This window comes from Schistocerca gregaria, chromosome 2, assembly GCF_023897955.1.
Source record: "Schistocerca gregaria isolate iqSchGreg1 chromosome 2, iqSchGreg1.2, whole genome shotgun sequence".
Classification (NCBI taxonomy): Eukaryota; Metazoa; Arthropoda; class Insecta; order Orthoptera; family Acrididae; genus Schistocerca; species Schistocerca gregaria.
This window is the reverse complement of record NC_064921.1, coordinates 302,727,192-302,751,675: the sequence shown is the minus strand read 5'-3', so window position 1 is coordinate 302,751,675 and position 24,484 is coordinate 302,727,192. Positions and strand designations below refer to the sequence as shown.

Here is a 24,484-nt window from a genome sequence, read left to right as displayed (position 1 = left end):
CAATGCAATAAAAAACTTTGGAGAGTGTATTCTCTTTTCCTACAGCCTGCTCAGGCAAAATATTTTAACTTCAAAAGGTCATATACTTGCTTCTACACTCACAGTTTGCTATCCATAATCTACCCTCCTATGTAAAAGACATCAATTCCTTCCTCCATCGACTCTCCATAGTTCCTGTTCCTTAACTACACAGCACCCTACTTGTCACTATTGATGGCCACTCCCCCTGCCCTACACTATATAATATCCACAATGCCTATGGCCTTACCACTATTGAAAACTACTTTTCCCAACATCCGACTGACTCCAAACCTACAACCTCCTTCCTGGTCACCCTGACCAACTATATTCTCACCCAAAATTACTTCTCCTTTGGAGGCATCAGCCACAAACATATCTGTGGTATCAATGGGAACCTGCACCGCACCATGACCCATCCATGGGTCACTTAGAAAAAGCCTCATTAAGTACCAGGAATCCCAAACGCATCACCTGATTCAGATTTATTGACGACACATTAGTGACCTGGACTGGGGGTGAGGGCACCTTAGACACAGTCCTCCAGAACCTCAACACCTTCTCCCCCATATACTTCACCAGATTTCCCTCAACCCACCCCATATATATTTTTCCCATGTGGAAGTTTCTTTCTATATCTTAAAAACAAAGATTCCAAGACTTACCAAGCAGGAAAGTGCCGGTAGATAGGCACAATGAATAAAAAAACACACAAACACACACACACAGAATTTGAGCTTTCGCAACCGGCAGCTGCTTCGTCAGGAAAGAGGGAAGAACAAGGAAAGATGAAAGGATGTGGGTTTTAAGGGAGAGGGTAAGGAGTCATTCCAATCCCGGGAGCGGAAAGACTTACCTTAGGGGGAAAAAAGGATAGGTATATACTCGCGCGCACGCTCACACACACACACACACACACACACACACACACACACACACACACACACACATACCCATATGTACACAGACACTCTATATATTATATATATATAAAAAATAGAAAGAAACTTCCACATGGGAAAAATATATTAAAAACAAAGATTCCAAGACTTACCAAGCGGGAAAGCGCCGGCAGACAGGCACAATGAACAAAAGACACAAACACACACACAGAATTACTAGCTTTCGCAACCGATGGTTGCTTCTTCAGGAAAGAGGGAAGGAGAGGGAAAGACGAAAGGATGTGGGTTTTAAGGGAGAGGGTAAGAAGTCATTCCAATCCCGGGAGCGGAAAGACTTCCCTTAGGGGGAAAAAAGGACAGGTGTACACTCGCACACACACACACACATATCCACCCGCAATCATACACAGACACAAGCAGACATGTTTGCTTGTGTCTGTGTATGTGTGGATGGATATGTGTGTGTGTGCGAGTGTACACCTGTCCTTTTTTCCCCCTAAGGGAAGTCTTTCCGGTCCCGGGATTGGAATGACTCCTTACCCTCTCCCTTAAAACCCACATCCTTTCGTCTTTCCCTCTCCTTCCCTCTTTCCTGAAGAAGCAACCATCGGTTGCGAAAGCTAGTAATTCTGTGTGTGTGTTTGTGTCTTTTGTTCATTGTGCCTGTCTGCCGGCACTTTCCCGCTTGGTAAGTCTTGGAATCTTTGTTTAGAAGAAGAAGAAGACCCTCTCATATAGCCTAGCCACCCATAGCAATCACGTATGTTGTGAGGAGCAGCTCCCCTATAAATATACAAAGGATCTCATTAAGGCTTTCACAGAGTGCCACTACGCAGCCAACCTTGTACAGAAACAGAGGTGCCGTGCCTTGTCTTTTCAGTCACCTACCATCACGCACATACCCACTGTCCTCCAATAAAGCGAACCCCTTTCATAACTCAGTACCACCCAGGACTGTAGCAGCTGAATCACTTTCTGCACCAGGGTTTTGACTACCTCTCTTTGTGCCCTGAAATGAGGAATATTCCAGCCATAAACCTTCCTACCCCTTCCACTGTGGTATTCCATCAGCCAATGAACGAAAGTAATATCCTTGTCAATTCCTTCTCCATCCCTGCACCAAATCCCTTGTCTCATAACCCTGCAGTAGACCTCAATGCAAGACCTGTACCACCACCACCACCACCACCAACTCCAGTCCATCCACAGCCCTGACCCATCCCATCAAAGGCAAGGCTACCTGTGAAAGCAGTCACATGATCTACAAACTAAGTTGCAATGACTGTTCTGCTTTCGACGTGGGTGTGACTATCAACAAGCTATCTGTCCGCATGTATGGCCTCCAACAAACTGTGGGCAGTTGCTGAACATGCCGTCCAATAAAATGTGCTTCACTTCAGTGACTCCTTTATAGCCTGCACCACCTGGGTCCTTCCTATCAGTACCAGCTTTCCTGCACTGTGCAGGTGGGAACTCTATACATATACCCTATGTTCCCCAGCCCCAATAGCCTCAACCTTTGCTACTCCCTGCCCCTCACCTACCTATCCTCATTCCTTGATCCCACTCCAGTACTATACATCTTTCTATTCCATGAATGCACCCACTGATCTTTTTCCCCCTTACTTCTCTCCTTTACAGTCCCTCCTCCCCACCCCCCACAAACATTCTGAGTGCACCAAGCAGCTCTACCCTGCCCTATAACATCCCTGCATACTCCCACAAGCAGCACTATCCCTTCTCCCACCCCTACCTTGCTACCCCTCCCTTTCTCTACCCCAGTCACCTCTTTATCCCTGCTCCCAGAAGCAGCACTACCCCTTCTCCCACCCCTACCTTGCTACCCTTTCCTCTCCCTACCCCAGTCACCTCTTTATCGCTACCAGCCACAGACTGCTGTCCCATCGGGCACAGCTGCTGTATGCATAATGGCCTCACTGTCTACAGACAATGGTATTGTATGTGTAAATTGTGCTTGCGTGAATGTCTGGGTGTTTTTTACTTTAAAAGATGGTGTTTCGGCTGAAAGATTTGTTGTGCCTGTCTGTTACTCAATGTCTCCGCTATACACTGAGTAACAATCTATCCTTTTCATAATATTGTTGCATATTTATAATACTTTTTTTAAGCCTGCTGTAAATGTATTTTAATATTTAATCTGTATTCAGAGAATGTCTAACAATTACATTGACACACACACACACACACACACACACACACACACACACACACACACACACACACTTTCAACACATCACCATGTCTGTGACAACACTACAAGAAAATGGGGCAAGAGGATGAAGTGTATTCTGTAAAGGGTGAGTAATTATTATAATAAATGTATGGCAGTCTCGAGAAAAAACATCATAGAAATGAATGACAAGCCCAAATTGCCATATCCAAAATAATACAGAAATAGAGCGCTGTTTAGTTGCAGAGTCATAGCATGTTCTGCAGCCTGTTTACACTTGACAGAGAACACGTTTTTAATCAAGAATACATTTTCTTTGCATTGAACAAGTTTTGTATACCTCCGTTGGTTCATTACAGCCAGGAGACATTGGCTGGTACATACTTTTCAATTCAATAAACTTTACCAACAGCCATACACTTTAAAATATTGTCTTGTAAAATGACAATGAGCAGCCCAGAAGTTATGTCCGTACAACCTCAAGACTATCCAAGGACTTCCCCATCACAGTCGGCATCCGTCAAGGTTCTGCATTATCATCACTTCTGTTCATTCTCGTAATGGACACTGTGACAACTGAACTGCACCGGCCATTACCATGGATGCTGCTTTATGCTGATGATGTGAAGCAGCAGCAGCAGCAGAAAACACACTTGATCTGCAGAGGCAAACTCAAAAATTGAGTGACCAGTTGGCACCTTAACTTGAAGAAAACCGATTACAGGAGATCAGACAGATATGAAATGGGAACCATCATGATTAATGGTGAAGATCTGACTAGTGTGAGTAAGTTTAACTACCTTCGTTCCATGATCACTGTTGACCACCAACTCACCGAAGAGGTCAACACCAGAACTCAGGCAGCCTGGATAAAGGCAAACAACAACCGAAGTCACTTACGACTGCAGGATAACAGATAATTTAAAATCAAAAATCTATCACACTGTCAACAACCAGTTGCCTTGTATAGTTGAGAGTGCTGGAGACAGTTGAGACGAAACGCCATCTACGTGTAATGGAAACGAAGATGCTAAGGTGGACAGCGGGCCTCACGATGTTAGATCACATTTCCAATGACAGCATTAGGAAACAGTTTGGTGTTGCACCGATCCATGACAAGATGCCTGAGAGTTGTCTTCGATGGTTTGGGCATGTTTTACAGGCTGGTGATGACTATTGCCAAGGCAGGTTACACACCTGAAGTCATTGGTAGAAGATACAGAGGACAACCTAAGCAACATTGGGCTGATATGATTCATAAAGATCTGCGTGCATGAACGTCCACCCAGATGCAGTCCGTGATAGAGCGAAATGGAGACAACGGACCCATGTAGCAAATCCCGCAAGCACGCAGGGCAAATGCTGAAGGAAAAGATGAAGAAACTGTCATGTAAAAACCTTACATAGGGATTGTGATTTTTTGCAGTTTTCCCAAAAATAAATCATGACACTTATGGAGGCCTTTATTTTTTCAAGTATTGTTGCTCCTTTATGCTACCCTCTATTTTGGTTTCTTTGCACAAAACAAAGAAGTTGAGCAAAATTTTGGCTCAGAGAGAGAGAGAGAGAGAGAGAGAGAGAGAGAGAGAGAGAGAGAGAGAGAGAGAGGGGTGGGGAGGGGGGAGGGGGGGAGTGGACAATGGAAGTAGGGGAGGAAAAGGGGCAATAGGAGGAGGGGAGAAAGGCATTAATTCATATTTATTTCTTATCCCAAAACAATAGTCTTCAGGAATAGCTTCTTAACCAAAAACTGTATTACTTTCAACTTAGTTATTAATACTGCTGCACCGATTTTCATTTCACTGCGAAGATCTGTCTTAAGGATTGTGTCACTCAAATCGAATCTGTTTAAAGATGTTCTTATTTTAATACAAATAAACTGTTCATTGCTAATATTCATAATTTTTCAGATTTTTACTGATTCCCACTTGAATCCTTTTGTATTTTCATTTGTTGGTTCTGCTTCATGATTCATTATAACAACAGTTTTCATTTTTTATTCAGAATATTAAAGCAACAGAATGATGGGCATAAACAATAAATGAATTTTCAGTTTCTGTAAAGCCACGTGCAGGATATACTATCAATGACCTGATACATATATGAAGTTTAGAAAGCATTACGAAATTCAGAATACGGTGCTTTGGCTTCAGAAGGACCACAGAATCATGTTTTGACATACATATGGGCAAGGAAAATACAAATGGAACAAACTGCTGTCTCTTCTTGTGGTCGTAATTCAAGCTGATAGTGGGAGAAAAACTTTTTTCAACAAATATATTACCTTCACCATCCACCTTGAATGATTGATCCCCCTTGGAGGATGGAAAAATACTCCATAAGATGGTTCTTCATGAAGGGAGATAGCAGTTAATTTAAAAACTATAAATAATACTCTCATTTAACTTACACCTGCAAGACAGGCACAACAAAAGACTGTCTCACGCACACACACAAAACACATCGCGCATGTGTGCGCATGCAGAACTCACACTACAATTAATGTAGGTTGATTCTTACAAAGAAGAAAACAGCAACCAGCCACTATTAATACTGCTATTTATTTAAGTAAATATTTACTTAAATAAATATTTATAAATAATTTATAATTTATTTATAAATAATATTTATAAATAAATATTTACTTAAATAAATAGCAGTATTAATAGTGGCTGGTTGCTGTTTTCTTCTTTGTAAGAATCAACCTACATTAATTGTATACAGCCACGGTCTCATCATGTCAGTTTTAGACAAAATAGCTTTACTGACACTACAGTTTTCTACTTTTTTTTGCAGTGGTCTTGTTGGCCGAAAGCTTATACTGTATTCACTTATATTATATTCGCTTCACTCTCGTCTGTTAATTTTGAAAGCAATTTGTTTACTGAAAAACTTTTATACTCCATGATGAAGTTCTTTTTCTTGAACAACTGATGACTGACTCCACACACGAATCTTGGCCAGCCTTTGAAATGCTGAGTTACCTGGTTATATTTTTCAGTAGTACAGGTCTACAAAAGAATAACATGTGCTACGTCACCAAGATTTTGGAAATTTGTTTCTTTTCACATATGAAAGTCTGAAGATCTTCCTGCATGAAACTTCTTGGCAGATTAAAACTGGGTGCCAAACTACCACTCAAACCCAGCATCTTTGCCTTCTGCATGTGACTGCTCTATCAACTGAGCTATCTGGGCATGACTCATGATCTGTCCTCATAGCTTTACTTCCACCAGTACCTCTTCTCCTATCTCCCAAACTTTGCAGAAGATCTCCTGTGTAATTTCTATAACCAGCACTCCTGGAAGAAAGGATATTATTGAGACTTCTGTGAAGTTTTGAAGGTATGAAACAAGAGGTAGAAGTAAAGCTGCGAGGACAGGTTATGAGTCGTCCCTGGGTAGCTCAGTAGCAAGAGCACTTGCCCGAATAAGGCAAAGGCCCCAAGTTTGACTCCCAGTTCAGCAAACAGTTTTAACCTGCCAGGTAGTTTTATACCAGCACACACATTGCTGTTGAGTGAGAATTCATTCTGTATCTTTTAGGATACCTAAGTAGATCCCACTGGTGCATAGCTTCGAATTTCTGTTTTCAGTTTCTTGTTTTCTCTGTCAGAACCCATCACTTTTCCATATAAATACTTCACTTTGCACAGCCAGTATGGCACTTTGATGTGTAGTTTACAAATTGTAAAAGATAACTATTTTGACAAATGACAGTTTACTTTCAGTTATTTCAAACAAGTATTACCAACGCCAATACATATTATTTCTCATAAACAAACGGAAGAAGACTCTGTACACCCTACAACTATGTCCTTTCCTCAAAAGTTAATGATGATGGCCTGTCTAACTGGCTTGTGTTCACTGGCCTGTTACATTACCCAAATATTGTGATGCTTTTTGAGAACACTTTTGGCTAAGGAAAACAAAGCAAACAACCTGTCTACATTTGGTAATCTATAAATTTATCACGCATAAACAATACTTCATTATGAAAAGGAAAGTTGAGACTCACCAAATAGTGGAGATGCTGAGTCACGGATAGGTACAACAAAAAGACTGCCACAAATAAAGCTTTTGGTCCATAAGGCCTTTGGCAAAAATAGACCACACACACACACACACACACACACACACACACACAGTCTCAAACAACTGCGTGTTTTCGTGTGTTATTTCCCGCATCTTTCCGGTGCCACACAATCATGTATCTCATCCTACGAGCCCCTCCCCACCCTCCACTCTTTCACCTTGTGGAAGTGTGGCTACAGCTGCCTGAGATTGCAGTTGTGTGTGTGTGTGTGTGTGTGTGTGTGTGTGTGTTTCTTCCGTGAACTGGTAGGAACCTGGGAAGGGAGTGACCCAAGGAATACCTTCCTAGCGAGAGAAGCTGAAGAAGACTTCTGCTTCTCCGGCTTAGAAGTGGGGACTGGTCTGGTGACCCCAATGGTTGAGGGGGTGCTGCTGCCGAGGTAGATATTACGGGAGCAACAGGGAGGGAAGTGCCCACCACCAAGGGGGCAGGTGTCATCCTTCGGCTCTGAGAGCTGACTGAATGTGGTGCAACGGATGGAGCTGCAACAGGAGTGACAGTGGCAGCATAAGATGACATCATGCGCATGGGATGAAGCCCGCACGGGATGAAGCCATTCAAATTTCCGTTTAGCCTCAGTGGAGGTCAGTCGGTATTCCATTATTTTCCGTCCCTTCTGTAGAATATTACAGTCCACCGAACAAGGGGAATGGGGCTCTCCATAGTTGGCACAGATGGGAGGTGGGGCACATGGAGTATCGGGATAGGATGGACGACCACAACCACGACATATGAGGCTGGGAGCACAGCGGGAAGACATATGGCCAAACTTCCAACACCTGAAGCACTGCATTGGGAAAGGGATATGTGGCTTAACATCACAGCGGTAGACCATCACCTTCACCTTCTTGGGTAATGTGTCAACCTGTATATATACTTCCGATCTCGGACTAATAGTCTGCTCTATTTCATTGTCAAATCAGTCTAAATCATTTCACTCGCCCCATTTTGATCCACGAGGCAGGGTTAAACTTCACAACCCAAAAGTCAATAATTAGAAGCCCTGCTGTTATTTAACTACTGGTTATCCCACGGACCCCGGTGGACGCGCTGGATGAAATGGACAGCTTGTCGCTTTAAGTTGGCACACAGCTCGTCATCTGACTATAAAAGAAGGTCCCTGTGGAAGATAATGTCCTGGACCATATTTAAGCTTTTATGGGGTGTGATAGTAACAGAAACATCCCCCAGCTTCTTACAAGCGAGAAATGCCCATGACTGGGCAGAGGATGCTGTTTTTATCAAGTCTGACCTGGACCGCATTTTTGACAAGCCCTCCACCTCCCCGAACTTGTCATCTAAATGCTCTACAAAGCACTGAGGCTTCATGGACACAAAGGATTCCCCATCAGCTCTCGTACAGACTATTCCGTGGTGTGGCCAGGGAGGGGAACAATTTGGGATCATACATGTTTGCATTAAAGTGAGCCCTCGAACACTTAGAGACTGCTGGTGGTTGGCCACCAGCAAGAGAAGATGTGCCACACTTCATTACGTGTCATCCACTCTGATGCCACCTACTCCAAACAAGGGCCCTCCCCGTGGGCACTACCCAGCCACAGCATGGGCCAACTGGCAGGACGGCCATTGCAGTGAGTCCTGATGTCCCAGGGAGACAGGGATCTACTTCTTGGCATACATGGGGAGTTAATGGCGCAGGCATCAGTAGAGCGATCCCTGTGTTGTCAGGGGGCTACAACCAACACAGTATAGGTGGCCCCACCACAACGGACTGGCTGGATATTAGGTGGCAAGTGGTCCATGGTTATTGTCAGCGCAGAAAGATACACTGCAGAGTGCATGGCGGAAATCACACCCAGGAATATATCCTTGCCCAAGAGATGGAGAGTGAGCAGGACTGCAATGCATTGACAAATAAGTTGGCTAAAGATCTAAATGTATGATGGACACAACGCACCAAGTAAGGCGCCCTTCCCCAATTGGCTCGCTCTTCACAATAATTTTGAAATATGGTGGTCAAACCCAAGAGGGGACCATCACATAAGGGCCAAAACATTTGAGACTCCTTTTAGTCGCCTCTTATGATAGGCAGGAATACTGCGGGCCTATTCTTACTCCCAAACCCACAGAGCGATCCCAATTTGGGGCTCCTCACAGTGATGCGGTCTGAGTGCAGAGGTCCCTCGTGAATTCATGTCACTCCACTACTGCACATTCTGCTCGTTTACACACCCAATGAGGTGAAAATGTGCCTCATCAGAAGAGAATACATTTGTGTCACAGTGTATGGTTGCAGGCATGTCTTCACAAGATGTTGTTCGTGTTACATAATCCCGTACTAACAATTGCTGGACCATATGCACATTTTTATGGGAGGAAATTCAGTTCATTATGAAGAATACAGTATAGAGAACATCTTGAAATGCCAAGGGCAAGTGCGTATTTCTGAGCTGAGCATTTCAGAGGTTGCAGTACTGCTGCTCTAACTCGTTCGACATTTTGTGGTCTTGTAATGCTTCTCTAAGGTCCTCTTGATACAGATGACACATCCCCTGTTGTTCTGAACACATTTACCCAATTTAAATTTGACAGCCGTCCAGGAACACATCTGTGTGGGGGTACTGCAAATGACATACTGCAATAATCGAGTGGGAATTCGAGTAATACACTTCAACATTAAATGAGTGCTCCTCACGAGTCCACTGCATTATCGCAACTGAACAACTATTGAATACAAACCTCCTGTCGGTCACTACAAAGCACACTCACTCTCCCCTCTATTTGACAGTGCCACCACAATAAGAATTTACCGCACTCCACTCCGTATCTTTTTCATGGACTTTGTGTCAGGAGAGAGAGATTTTTCATTAGACACACATTAATTTTAAATTCAAAAAATCACTTCTATAATTCTGACCTAAAATTCTAAAACATGATTGTTGTAGGGTACAGTACTACCAGTTTTTTTACCTTTTCTTAAAATTTATACAGCATGAACAATAACACAAAAGAGGAACAGTGAATGTGAAAAAATGAATGGTTAATAAAACGGACTGATCACAGTAAATTCTTTCCCAAATCTGAATAAGTTTGCCCATTTCTAACACTAACTTAGAAAACTTTTATTTGATACCAACTTAGTTGTTTCAAGACTGTTTTTAAAAGTTGTTGGAAGAGTTTCTGCCTTCAGAGAAAAATCTATAGAAGTGGTTGTTTTCTGGTTGTGTATCTTGTCAACATGGATCTTCAGAGTCTGCAGTAGCATAACACTATTGATGTTTTCTCTAAAATTCTCAGGGATTCTCGAGTGAGAATAAACTCTGACTTTATTCATTGTATCCAAAACTGAGTGATGAACACATGTGCTAATGTAATTCATGCCTGATAATGCTGAAGCCTGCAGTGACAGCTGTTGTCAGTGCATTGGAATTTGAAACCAAACAGTTTTATGCTTCCAATAAATCAGCTGTCTAAAAAAAAAAAAAAAACTGCAGTAACAGAATTTTATGGGAACATAAAGACACTATTCCGAAACATGACCAGAGTAACAAGCATAAGAGCAACAAAATGAAGTCCAGTTTGCTAATAAAGTGATAGTCTTCAATTAGCATCAGCTTTAAAATTACAACAAAAAAGAAAAGTGATTATGGATATTTGGCTCAAAGGACTGTGGAAACATTTTTTAAGATCAATATTCTACTCCACAAACTGGGAAATGAAGACTAATTCATTGGAAGTGAGCAGCATTTTGTCAACAGTAAAAATATAGTATGATACACTTTCAAAAGTAAAACTTGATATTTAACAAAGTAACACATTTTGCCCAAGTATCAAATTACTTAAAAAAATTAGATAACTAACAGTATAATCCTATTTACATGTTGGTGACATCCAATGTGTTAAAACAATGAGGGAAAACTATCATACGTGCAGAATGGTGACAGAGAAAAAATATATCACAATGAAGCAGCTGGCAGCACAAGATGTCATTATATTAGCCAATGAGATCACTGACAGAAAAGGCCTTTGTGTTTTCACTGTGTCGTTGAAAACAATTTAATGGTTGAATGAGTGGAAATCTTATTGCTGGTAAACAGGTTCTTGGGGCAGAAAACTCAATACAATCCGCTCGGGCAATTTTGGGTACACTTCATAAATATAATATCCAGTACAATAAAGTAAAGCAGCAGTGGGCAACAGTGCCAGATACAGGCACAAATGTGTTGATTCTCCAAAAATAATCATAGGTGATCATTTAAACCACATCCAGCACTGGGCATACAAACTGAATATGTTTAAAAATGTTTCTTGAAGGAACTTCCTAATTTGAACAATATAATAAGGAGAAATGATTGGATTTTTCCGCAATGATGACATGCGGGAGATGTCTTACATAGGCACTAATTATGCTAGTTCACTGTGAAATGATGAGCTTCTCCTTGCAGGCTTCGAAATACCCACTTTGCATGAACTTTATTCAAAGTTAAAGAAGTTTGAAGAATGTTTCAGTGTTCTAGATACATGAATTTTTGGTGACTCAACAAATAAGATTTTAAAATAGATAAACAGGCAGAATATAGGCGGGACTGAAGTTCTCTGGGTTGCATCTTCAGATAAGGTTGTCAGCTGTCATAGCCACAGATCCCAAGATCCCAACAAATCAGTCTTCATAGCTTTAGACACCTGTCAATAAACTTGAAACCGATTAATGATGTGGCAAGGATCTTGTAATCTGTACCTGCAATTCCAAAGAGGTCTAAATCTCTCCAGAATTTTGCAGAAAAGCAATAGGAAATGTTGACATGGTCAGATATCTGCAGGCGACAGGAATTAGTAATCAGCAGATTGCAGTTGTGGCACTGAGACACTGATGGCTGTCTGAATTCTGTGTTACAATGTAAATAGTGACAGACTACTTTTTGACTAAAGTGAACTGTTGACAGACAAGTGACAACCTCTTAGAAGATAATCTAGAAATCAAGACACTGCTGTCATTTGAAAAACTGCATGCAGTGTTTGAATGAAAACCTCCTTGCCTTAAAGTGAACCACTTTAACTAACAAGTATAATCTAACTCATAATTTATTCCCACAGCCCCCCTTTCCTACACTCAAGTCCAGGCAATGTAAATAAATGTGATACTATGTATTGGGCAGCAAATATGATGTAAATAATAGGCATAGTTTCATTTTTGACATAACACAGAGAAATGCTTAAATAGGAATAAGTATTCTGCAAACCAGAGTGCATGGCAAAGGGTACATCCCACTGTACCAGATATTAGGGTTTCTTCCTGTTCCAGTCACGTATGGAGCGCGGGAAGAATGACTGATTGAATGCCTCTGAGAGTTCGGTAATTATTATAACCTTATTCTCTTGAAACTTTGTTAACAGAGTTTTTCAGGATAGTTTACATCTATCTTCAAGAGTCTGCCAATTCAATTCCTTCAGTACCTCTGTGGCACTCTCCCATGGATTAAATAAACCTGTGACCATTCGTCCTGTCCTCCTCTGTATACATTCAATATCCTCTGTTAGTCCTATTTGGTACGGGTCTCACAGACTTGAGCAATATTCTAGGAATGGTCACATGAGTGATTTGTAGACAATCTCCACTGTAGACTGACTGCACTCCTCCAGTATTCTACCAACAAATCAAAGTCTATCACCTGCTTCATCTATGACTAAACCGAAGTGATCTTCTCATTTCATATTGCTACACAGTGTACACTCAGGTATTTGTACGAGTTGGCCGATTCCACCTTTGACTCACTGATATTATAGTCATAAGATACTATGGATTTTTTTTTTTTTTTTTTTGTGAGGTGCACAATTTTAATTTCTGAACATTTAAAGCAAGCTGCCAATCTTTACACCACTTTGAAATCTTATCATGATCAGACTGAATATTTATGCAGCAAACTACGGCTTCATCCGACAAAAAACCTGGCATTACTATTAATATTGTCTGCAATGTCATTAACATACAACATAAACAACAAGGGTTCCAACACATTTCGCTGGCGGACACCCGATGTTACTTTTACATCTGATGACAACTCTCCATCCAAGATGGCATGCTGCATCCTCTCTACCATAAAGTCTTCAATCCAGTCACAAATTTAACTTGATACCTCATATGGTCAAACTTTTGATACCATGCGTAGATGTGGTACTGAGCGAAATGCTTTTCGGAAATCAAGGAATACCACATATATCTGACTGCCTTGATCAAAAGATTTCAGTATGGCATTTGAGAAAAGTGCGAGTTGGGTTTCACATGATTGATGTTTTTGGGGCTAGTGCTGGTTGGCATGGGGGAAGTAGTTCCATTCAAGATACCTCATTATGTTTGAACTCAGAATATGTTCTAAGATTCTACAACAAAGTGACATCAAGGATATTGGATTGTAGTTTTTGTTCACCACCTCTACTACCCTTTTTGCAGACAGGCGTGACCTGTGCTTTCTTTTGACTACTGAGCACAGCTATTTGTTCAAGGGATCTACAATTGATTATATTTAGAAGAGCTGCTAACTCAGCCACAAATTCAGTATAGGATATGACAGGGATTCCTTCATGCCCTGGAGCTTCATTCAATTTTAACGACTACAGGTAAGTGGTACAAGGATTAAACTGTGGCAATTCTCCTAGGTTTTCCTTTGTAAAGAAATATTTGAAAACGGAGTTAAGCATTTCAGCTTTTGCTTTGCTCCCCTCATTTTCAGTTCCTGTCTCATTCGTTAGGGACAGTACACTAATAACTATGGTGCCACTAAAAACCTTTACATAACGACCAGAATTTATCTGGGTTCTGTGAAAGATCATTTTAAAATATTCTGCTACAGTAGTCACTGAAGGCATCACATATTGTTCTCTTGACAGCCAAATGTGTTTCAGTCAGCATATCTATATTTATAGCCCTACACTATGTTTTACATCTACTATGCAGCAGTCTGTTTCTTTACAGTGAACTTTTATACTTGGTACATATGTACCCAGTGCATGGTCTTTTAAACTTGAGCCTAGTTCTTCTATATGTTCCTGCCCTGTGCTGAAAGTTTCAAGTTCCTCACTCAGAGATGACACTACTAATTTTTTATCTAGTTTACTGAACATATATCTCTTTCTGCTTGGTTTAGCTGACCCTTCTACTTTGGTAATCATCGTTGCCACAACCCTGTCAAGGTTACTGATAGCCTTTTTGAAGTGGACGTCCTCAAACAGGTCCAGTCTGTCTGTTGCTATTAGAGCCAAAATGTTTCTATCATGAGTGGGGTTCCAAACTAGATGTTCTAGGTAGTTTTCAGATAGGGCATTTAGCACTGTTTCACAGATTGTCCTATCATGCCCACTAACAAAACTGTAATTTCCCCAATTAACTGTTGGATGATTAAAGTCTCCACCAATGTTTACAGTATGATTGAAGAACTTGCATGCAAGTGAACTGAGGTTTTCTCTACAGTTTTCACTTACATCAGATGAGTCTGGTGGGCGATAGAAGGAGCCAACCATCATTTTAGTCCTACCTCTGACACTTAGTCTTGCCCAAAGAATCTCACATGCAGCTTCAATTTCTATCTCAGTGGATTTGAGTTTCTTGTTTATTGTGACAAATACATCACCTCCATTTCCCATCTGCCTATCCTTGCAATACACACTTAAATTTTCCCCGAAAGTCTCACTGCTATCAGTTTCAGGTTTCAACCAGCTTTCTGTACTTAGTATTATGTGAGCTTCAATGCTTTTCATGAGTGCTTCAAACTCTGGCACTTTGATGTGAATGCTTTGGCAGTTTACCAGTAGGATTTTAATACTCTCATCTGCAGGAGGCATTTCTTTCTATCTTTCACTGGTACTTCAGGATTTCCTACAGCTACCGTAATATGGAGTAGATGGAGAGTCACGTAATCTAAGAAACCCTTGTGTGTAGCCCGAACAGTCAGCTACCTGAGTAACAGCGTCTGATGTGTATTGCACAGCTGACTCATTTAGGGGGACTCTACAGTTCTCAACTCTATGACGCAAGTCCAGGAAGTCATAGTTTGTGACAGAACCTTCGAAGTCTCTGGGTAAGTCTTACCATTTGACTCAGAACCAAAGGGGCATAATCGATTCTGGGGACAATGCTGCAAATTGTGAGCTTTGTTGAAACTCCATGTGCAAGGCTGTCTTCTCAATCTTCTCTGCCAGTTGCTGGATTGACTTGAGTATGACCTCAGGCTGGAATGACAAATGTGACCTCAGAGCCCTGACGACGGAAATCATTTGTTCCAATGTGTGCCACAATCTGCAGTTGTTTGCATGCTATTCCCTCAATGGATTATAGAATAGACTCTTCAATGTGCTGAGCGAGGTCCCCAGGCATACAAACTGAGTGCACCTGGTGTCCTTACCTGTCCCTTGCTGCCATTTCCATAAGCAGTACCATCATTTGCTGTACATTTGAACTGTCACCGATTAATAGTTCCCTACCCTTTTGTGTTTGTGCCTCTTGACACCAGACAGAACAGGTTTCCCCATAACAGGTGAAGTGAGTCCCACTGACTGAGCTTGTTTCCATGACAGAGAGCACCTCAAACTTGTTGGTTAGAGAGATTGGTACAACATCCTGAGTCCTCCCAGGCCCCATCCACCCTTTACAGGATGGTGAGTTCTACCACTGACATGCCACTCACAATCAAGTGAAAGAGTAAAGACAGATCCTGTACTTTCTGCAGAGGACACAGGATCTACAGGAGAGGATAGTACTTCATGTTCATCTGATATTAATATCTCAGGTACACGACTCTTGGGAGCTCCTCCAACACACCAATTCACAGCAGCTGCCAATAGTTTTACAGTAGTCAGGGCAAATTCCAGCTGCTTACAAATGCCAACCAATTCATTCTGTGTTCAAGAACAGCATTCACAGAGGGGCTGTATTTTGGCTGGTGCAATGTATTACGAGACACTGACAAAATAATTTTAAATTAAACCCACTTAATCTGTTGAGCTAAAAAGTTGCTGGCGCCATATAACAATTGAAGCAAATACACAAAATTATATTTTTATTAGGGCAACATGAATAGCTGCTGTAAAAATTACTAGTTGCCTAAAATGTTTTGATGTTAATTATAGATGTTTGGAAACTCGAATACATGTTTATTTACAGTGTTGTTGTGGTGGTGGTGGTGGTGGTGGTGGTGGTGGTGGTGGTGGTGGTGGTGCTCGTGGTGGTATTCAGTCCAAAGACTAGTTTGATGTAGTTGTCCATGCTACTCTATCCTGCACAAGACATTTCATCTCTGAGTAACTACTGCAACTTACATCCCTCTAAGTCTGCTTACTGTATTAATCTCTTTGTCTCTCTCTAAGATTTTTATCCGACACGCTTCCCTCCAATACTGAATTTGTGAGCCCTTGATGTCTCAGAATGTGTCCTACCTACTGATCCCTTCTTCTAGTCAGGTTATGACACAAATTTCTCTTCTCCAGAATTCCATTCGGTACTTCCTCAGTAGTTATGTCATCTAACCAACTAATCCTTCAGCATTCTTCTGTAGCACCACATTTCAAATGCTTCTATTGTCTTCCTGTCTAAACTATTTATCGCCCATGTTTCTATACATGATACATGGCTACACTCCACATAAATACTTTCAGAAAAAACTTCATGGCACAAATTTATACTCAATGTTCATAAATTTCTCCCTTCAGAAATTTATTTATTTATTTATTTTGTCGTTTCCAGTCTTCATTTTATAACCCCTCTACTTCGATCATCAGCAATTATTTTGTTCCCCAAATAGCAGAAGTCATCTACTGCTTTAAGTGCCTCATTTCCTAATTCAGTTCCCTCAGTATAACCTGATTTAATTTGACTACATTCCATTATCCTCATTTTGGTTTTGTTGATGTTCATCTTATACCCTCCATTCAAGATACTGTCCATACTGTCAGGGATAGGCTACAACACCGTCTCACTCGCTTCTCTTTCATGCCCCTTCACTCTTACAACTGCCATCTGGCTTCTGTACAAATTCTAAATAGCCTTTCGCTCCCTGTATTTTACCCCTACCACCTTTGGAATTTGAAAGAGAATATTCCACTCAACATTGTCAAAAGCTTTCTCTAAGTCTACAAATGTTATAAATGTTGGTTTGTCTTTCCTTAACCTCTCATCTATGAGAAGTCACAGAATCAATTTTGCCACGCTTGTTCCTAAATTTCTCCAGAATCCAATCTGATCATCACCGAAGTTGGCTTCTACCAGTTTTTCCACTCTTCTGTAAAGAATTCATGTTAGTATTTTGCAACCATAACTTATTAAACTGATAGTTCAGTAATTTTCACACCTGTCAGTAACTGCTTTCTTTGGAATTAGAATTATTATACTCTTCTTGAAGTCTCAGAGTATTTTGACTGTCTCATACATTTCTCTCACCAGATGGAAGAGTTTAGTCATGGCTACCTCTCCGGAGGCTATCAGTAGCTCTAATGGAATGCTGTCTATTCCCAGGGCCTTGTTTCAATTCAGGTCTTTCAGTGCTCTGTCAAATTCTTCACACCGTATCACATCTCCCATCTCATCTTCAGCTACGTCCTCTTCCTTTTCCACGATATTGCCCTCAAGTGCATCTCCCTTGTATAGGTCCTATGTATACTCCTTCCACCTTTCTGCTTTCACTTCTGTACTTAGGACTGGTTTTCCATACGAGCTCTTGATATTCAGACAGGTGATTCTTTTTTCTCCAAAGGTCTCTTTAATTTTCCTGTAGGCTGCATCTATCTTTCCCCTTGTGATATATGTTTCTACATCTTTACATTTCTCCTCTAGCCAATCCTGCTTAGCCATTTTGCACTTCCTATCCATCTCATGTTTTAGACATTTGTATTCCCTTTTGCCTGATCCATTTACTGCACTTTCGTATTTTTTTTCCTTTCAGCAATTAAATTCAATATCTCTAGTGTTACGCAAGGACTTCTACTAGCCCCCGGCTTTTTGCCTATTTGATTCTCTGCTGCCTTCACTATTTCATCTCTCAAAGCTACCCATTCTTCTTCTACTGTATTCCCTTCCCCTGTTCTTATCAACCATTCCCTAAAGCTCCCACCGAAACTATCTACAACCTCTGGTTCTTTAAATTTATCCAGGTCCCATCTTATTAAATTCCTCCTTTTTTGCAGTTCCTTCAGTTTTAATCTACAGTTCGTAACCAATAAATTGTGGCCAAAGTCCACAACTGCCTCCAGAAATATCTTACAATTTAAAATCTAATTCCTAAATCTCTGTCTTACCATTATATTATCACTCTGTGACCTTTCAGTGTCTCCAAGTCTCTTCCGTGTACAAAACCCTTTTTCGTGATTCTTAAACCAAGAATTAGTTATGATTAAATTATGTCTGTGCAAAATTCTACAAGACGACTTCCTCTTTCATTCCTTCTCCCAGTGCATATTCACCTGCTATTTTTCCTTCTCCTCCACTTCCTACTATCAAATTCCAGTCTGCTATGACTATTAAATTTTCGTCTTCCTTTAACTACCTGAATAATTTCTTTTATCTCATCAAGATATTATTATTTATGATAGAGGTAGATAATATATAGGGCTACTCCTCAAAGGGAAAACTAGATGTAACACAATAGGTTAGTTATAATAAAAACAAAGATTCCAAGACTTACCAAGTGGGAAAGCACCGGCAGACAGGCACATGAACAAAACACACAAACACACACACAGAATTACTAGCTTTCGCAACCGATGGTTGCTTCTTCAGGAAGGAGAGGGAAAGACGAAAGGATGTGGGTTTTAAGGGAGAGGGTAAGGAGTCATTCCAATCCCGGGAGCGGAAAAATATGTCTGCTTGTGTCTGTGTATGTGCGGATGGATATGTGTGTGTGTGTGTGTGTGTGTGTGTGTGTGTGTGTGTGCGCGTGCGCGCGAGTGTACACCTGTCCTTTTTTTCCCCTAAGGGAAGTCTTTCCGCTCCCAGGATTGGAATGACACCTTACCCTCTCCCTTAAAACCCACATCCTTTCGTCTTTCCCTCTCCTTCCTGAAGAAGCAACCATCGGTTGCGAAAGCTAGTAATTCTGTGTGTGTGTTTGTGTGTTTTGTTCATGTGCCTGTCTGCCGGCGCTTTCCCGCTTGGTAAGTCTTGGAATCTTTGTTTTTATTATATTTTTCCCATGTGGAAGTTTCTTTCTATTTTATTTACAATAGGTTAGTTGGTACATCTGCTACAGCAACTAAATCACAAACGCCAGTTTACTAGAAATTGCTCATTGACTACGCAAAGGACACTGGTAGCATCTGAAAATTCTCAAAAATGCATGTTTATTTGCTTTGATACACAATTAAATTTAGGGATGATGTATTCTTGGCAGAACTGTGAATCACAACCACTGATCTGCTACAAAATAAATTACGTATGCAAAACACTCGTACTGTTGACTTAGGAAAATATAGTTTTGTAAGCATCCAAATATTCTAAAAAATAACCTGTTTCTCTCATAATTATAAAATGAAATTAGAGTACGATTATTTTGAATGTGGATACGCCTACTGTTCACACAAATTTTAAAAGAGTGCAATAAGTTTAAGCTTGTAACTGACAATAACAGTGTGACTTTATTGCAGCACTTGTGAATGTTTGAAATTTCACAGTATGTCACAATACAAACAGGTATCGATCCAATCAATGAAAGATTATGCGGAAGCAATGCGATCAGTAAAAGAAGAGAATCTAGAACTTCAATTTGGCACAGGGTTTTTGTACAAGTGGTCCCACACAAAGGAAAATTCTGAAACCAGCTTTTAAATGTAAACAAACGTACATACTGCATAGATTTAACTTCGCTGATTCTGAGCACATTTCTACACTATTGTGCCGAAGAAGAACAGTGCAGTGTGACTTTATCTTGGTGAAAATGGCTAAAACGTGCAGCACCAATAAAGCATGTCTTCTACCTGTTGCAGCTAACAATGCAATTATGTGAGCTTAAGAAGCCTGAGCAACAAAACTTTAATTAATGATAAATACAGTATCAGAGAAACATTAAAGTGTACAAGCATTGCAAAATTTTTATATTACACAAAGCTAAGAACACCTTGCAAAAGAAAGTGATAGAAAGGAGAACAACCCAAACTCACTTTAAAATGTGATCACAAACATCTGCATTTGTACCCCATGGTGGAACCTCATACATCTTGACTCTGAATGTGCTCCCTATGTAGTCTCTGACCTCTGAATGTGTATGATATCCCTCTTCATGGACAGAAAGCAGCATTTTCTTAATACATCTGTGGATGGAAAAACACAGAAGTTGAACGAATGCTATGAAAACAGTAACCACTACACATGGTTTCTTGTTTTAATGCACAAGAAAACTATAATTAATAAGTAAATAACACTGAAACCTGCAAAATGAAACACCAAAATTGGTTATAAAATAATTTCATTCTGTCCCTATCTATAGCTTAAGCCTTGTCTACACGACGACATTGGGTTGTGCCACTTGTTGCGTGGAATGAGTTGCTCGCAAATGGTTTCATATATGAAGTGACACTAGTATACACTTCAGTTTCATCGTTTTGTGGGTCCCCGAGTCGTGCCTGAAATGAAAATTTTGGCAGCTGCACGTTGCACGAGTTGTGATGTAGTTAAAGTTTGTTGTGTGGAATCATTGCATAAGAAAAAAAAAAAGAAACGTGTTTCGATTCGTGACTGGATAAAGAAAAGATGTAAGCTCAGTTGCTCAGCATCCTTGCCGAAATAATTTATAGCAGAAGATCCAAGAAGTTCTTTTAATTATCTTAGAACATCACCAGAACTGTTCACGTTTCTTATAAATAAAGTTATTTATGCGATAAGGAATAAAGGTACGGTAATGCATGAAGCACTATCACTAGAACTGACATTACATGTGATATTACGCGCATTACAATCGAGAACACTAGGCATGCTGTAAGATACGGTTTTAGTTGGTTATGACGCTATTGCATTAACACCAATTGTTATTAACATTAACAGTAATAATTAACATTGACAACAATAATTATTCAAAGAAGGCCACATTAAGAAGAGAATGGTTTACAAACTACTCTCTTGAAGATAGATCTGTACAGTGGCAATATTTCAAAATTCTAACATATGTGAATGGGGAGCGCTGCAGTGACGTTTTAAATAGATCGATATTGAATAAAGAATGCAGCTTTGTGAATTGGTATAGCCTTCCCTCCTGTCAACAATATTCCTTAACAAAGAATTGGCCATCTTGTGGATGAGAACATTGCCACAGCTAGAATTACACTTGGTTGTATTTTTCTTAATTCAGTTATATATGTGCTGCTAACTCTATAAATTTTACCCTGCACCTCAGATACTGTCAAAGCATCTATGTTATGATCACACATGATGGTCTCAGCGGCAGCAATATGTTGCTTATTTTTGTAATCGTCATCACTGAAATCCCACAAACACCTATGCAAAGCATAGATATCCAAAAAGTGAACATTATTCACCAGTCCCCACTTCATATTTCAGTTTGCCTACACTCTACGAACACACACAACCTCAAAACTCATGTAACTCCCCACTCCCCACTTCATATTTCAGTTTGCCTAGACTCTACGAACACACACAACCTCAAAACTCATGTAACTAGTGTCGCCAAAATTGGAACACGCCGAAAGTGTTTAGTTTCACCAACGAGTTGTGCAAAAGCGCAGAGCGCACGCGCAGTGGCCGGTAGCACAGGTGCCTGCAACCTAGTGTCGTCGTGTAAACTAGGCTTTACAAGAAACAAAACATGAAAATAGATCAGGGGATAATTTTCCGATTTCAGTTTTAAATTGTGCCACAGACTCACGGCCACTACTTTACAGAATACCTGTGCAATAAGCATATGACTACTACAGTATACTGACAAGTATGTACAAAATAGTCTTATCAAATTCTGCAAAGTTAATGTCAACTTTGTAATACAGTTACAACGATCTGCTGCAAAACATAACCAAAATGATACCTTTATTGAAGTAAGCTGGTGTTGCTGTGTTTCACCATGTCCACCAAACATGTGACCAAGTTTGTAGACACCTACAGTCTGGCAATGATCAGTCTTAAAAGTAGCCCATAACTGTGTGGTTAGTTCACTTGATAAATAATTGATGCATCCAGCTGTAATTCCTGGTCGATCTCTAAACTTCCGAGCTACCTCCACCCCCACCAACGACCTCCCCCCCCCCCCCCCCCCACCCCACACACACACACTAAAGTGCACTGTAATCATGACGGCTGGCTGCAACCAATGATTTCTGGTGTAATAGTCAACCGTAGTTGCCAATAAACTCTTAATTAGGGGGAGAAAAAGCAGCTGAAAAATAAGATACTGTACCCTCTTGATTTTGGGATGGAAAATGGAATGTATATCCACATGAAATGTGACCACTAATTGAAGCTTTTTACAATATACATAAAACGAAATGTGAAAGGTACTACTAGAATCTCAACAAATCAGTACAGTGCATATTAAAGGGTAATAGGAAGAAAGGTGGTAATGTTCTCACAGAACCCAGATGGGTAAATTTAAATGAACTTTTACTCAAGAAAGACTCTTTAACACTTCTCCTGTCACCATCATATACGTTAGATAGGGATCATTAGAATAAGATGAGAGAGAGAGAAGGGTATACACACAGGAATAGAAAGAGCCATTTGTCCATTACTTGTAAGATTTCTATTTTTCATCAAATGTTATCCAATTATCCTGCACAGAATGCATTTTTGTTCTATGCTCAGTGTCTACTTTGCTGTTAACCAATAACAGCTTGTCTTTTAACATGTTTTAAGTTTACTGCCATCTCATTGCAAATCTCTTACATCCAGCAGGTGTTCCTCCTTAGAGTGAAAACTTGCGAAGATGAAAATGATAGTAAAAAATTAATTTCAGTTTAGTACTTGCTTTTTCAATTCTTTCATAAGAATCTTCATTATTGACCCCCTCCCTGACATCAACTTCAGCATTACAGCTCCCTTCTCCTTAAACCCAATGTGGCTGAACTTTTTGGTGTTAAGGTACTTACAAACAGAGGTAGAGTGCACCACTGGAGTCATACTTAGAATGTATTTCATATTCCATGCAATGTTATGACCAATAGAGTTATTTTTAATACTCTTGAGTTTCCAAAATTATTCTTTCTAATACAAATGATACGGCAAAAAACAATAAAAACTTGCATACCCTTTGTAATACAGGTCATCTTCATAGCCTTTTATAAGTTGTTGGTAAATATATTCATCTGTCACATCTAGCAAACTTTTAAGAATTAGGACAACTGGTGCATAGTAAAGATTTTTTCTTGCACTGAACATCAGCTTTGCTGTTCCATCTGTTACATAATGTAACACATTGTTCTGTGAAGAAAACAGGATTAAAAATTAGTCAGCACACCAAATAAAACAGATAATAGCAAATGAAAGAACTAGCAAAATATTTTGATGTCTGTCTTTGTTGAAAAATGTTCATAAACTGATCACTGAGATAAATACAACAGGAAAGCAACTCCTTTTGGTAAAAATAATTGAAACGGAGATGTGTTGACATTGCGAACAATAACAATTCACTGGCAAGTCAGAAAACAAAAGATTCAAAGAACAAGCACACATGATTCTAAGCTTCCAAAAGATGTTTCAATCGCAATGGAGTCAGATTTAATCAGAAGATAGAGTAATGTATGTGAAATATACTGTAAACAAATATATACTATGGTACAGGAAGGTTGTATCTGAGAGAAGCAGCATAAATATTCAGTAGATCTTGATAAGATTTCAACATGATGCAGAGATTTGCAACTTGCTTTAAATGTTCCGAAATTTAAAACTGTGCAACTCAAAAGACAAAACAATGTCCTATGACTATAATATCAATGAGTCATAGGTGGAATCAGCCAACTCATACAAATACCTTGGTATAACACTTTGTATGGATATGAAATGGAATAATCACAAAGGTTCAGTCACAGCTAAAGCAAGTGGTAGACTTCAGTTTACTGGTAGAAATCTGAGGAAGTGCAATCAGTCTAACAAATAGATTGCTTACAAATCACTCATGCGACAGCTTCTAGAATATTGCTCAAGTGTGTGGGACCCATACTAGATAAGATTAACAGGGGATATTGAATGTATACAGAGAAGAGCAGCACAAATGGTGACAGGTTCATTTAATCAGTGGGAGAGTGTCACAGAGATATTGAAGGAAGTGAACTGGAAGTCTCCTCAAGATAGACAAACTATCCCAAGAAAGTCTATTAACAAAATATCAAGAATCGGCAT

The 24,484-nt window shown here is 40.1% G+C and overlaps 1 protein-coding gene across 1 annotated transcript in view; it reads right to left on the bottom strand.

Moving 5' to 3' along the window:
- LOC126336927 (DNA-directed RNA polymerase I subunit RPA2) overlaps window positions 1–24,484 on the bottom strand; it is a 200,177-nt gene that overhangs the window by 140,275 nt on the left and 35,418 nt on the right. The window contains exons 5-6 of the mRNA XM_050001097.1: window positions 23,394–23,566; window positions 20,305–20,454 (exon numbers count right to left, since the gene is read on the bottom strand). Coding sequence (XP_049857054.1) covers window positions 20,305–20,454; window positions 23,394–23,566 — 323 coding nt within the window. The remainder of the gene's footprint in view (window positions 1–20,304; window positions 20,455–23,393; window positions 23,567–24,484) is intronic.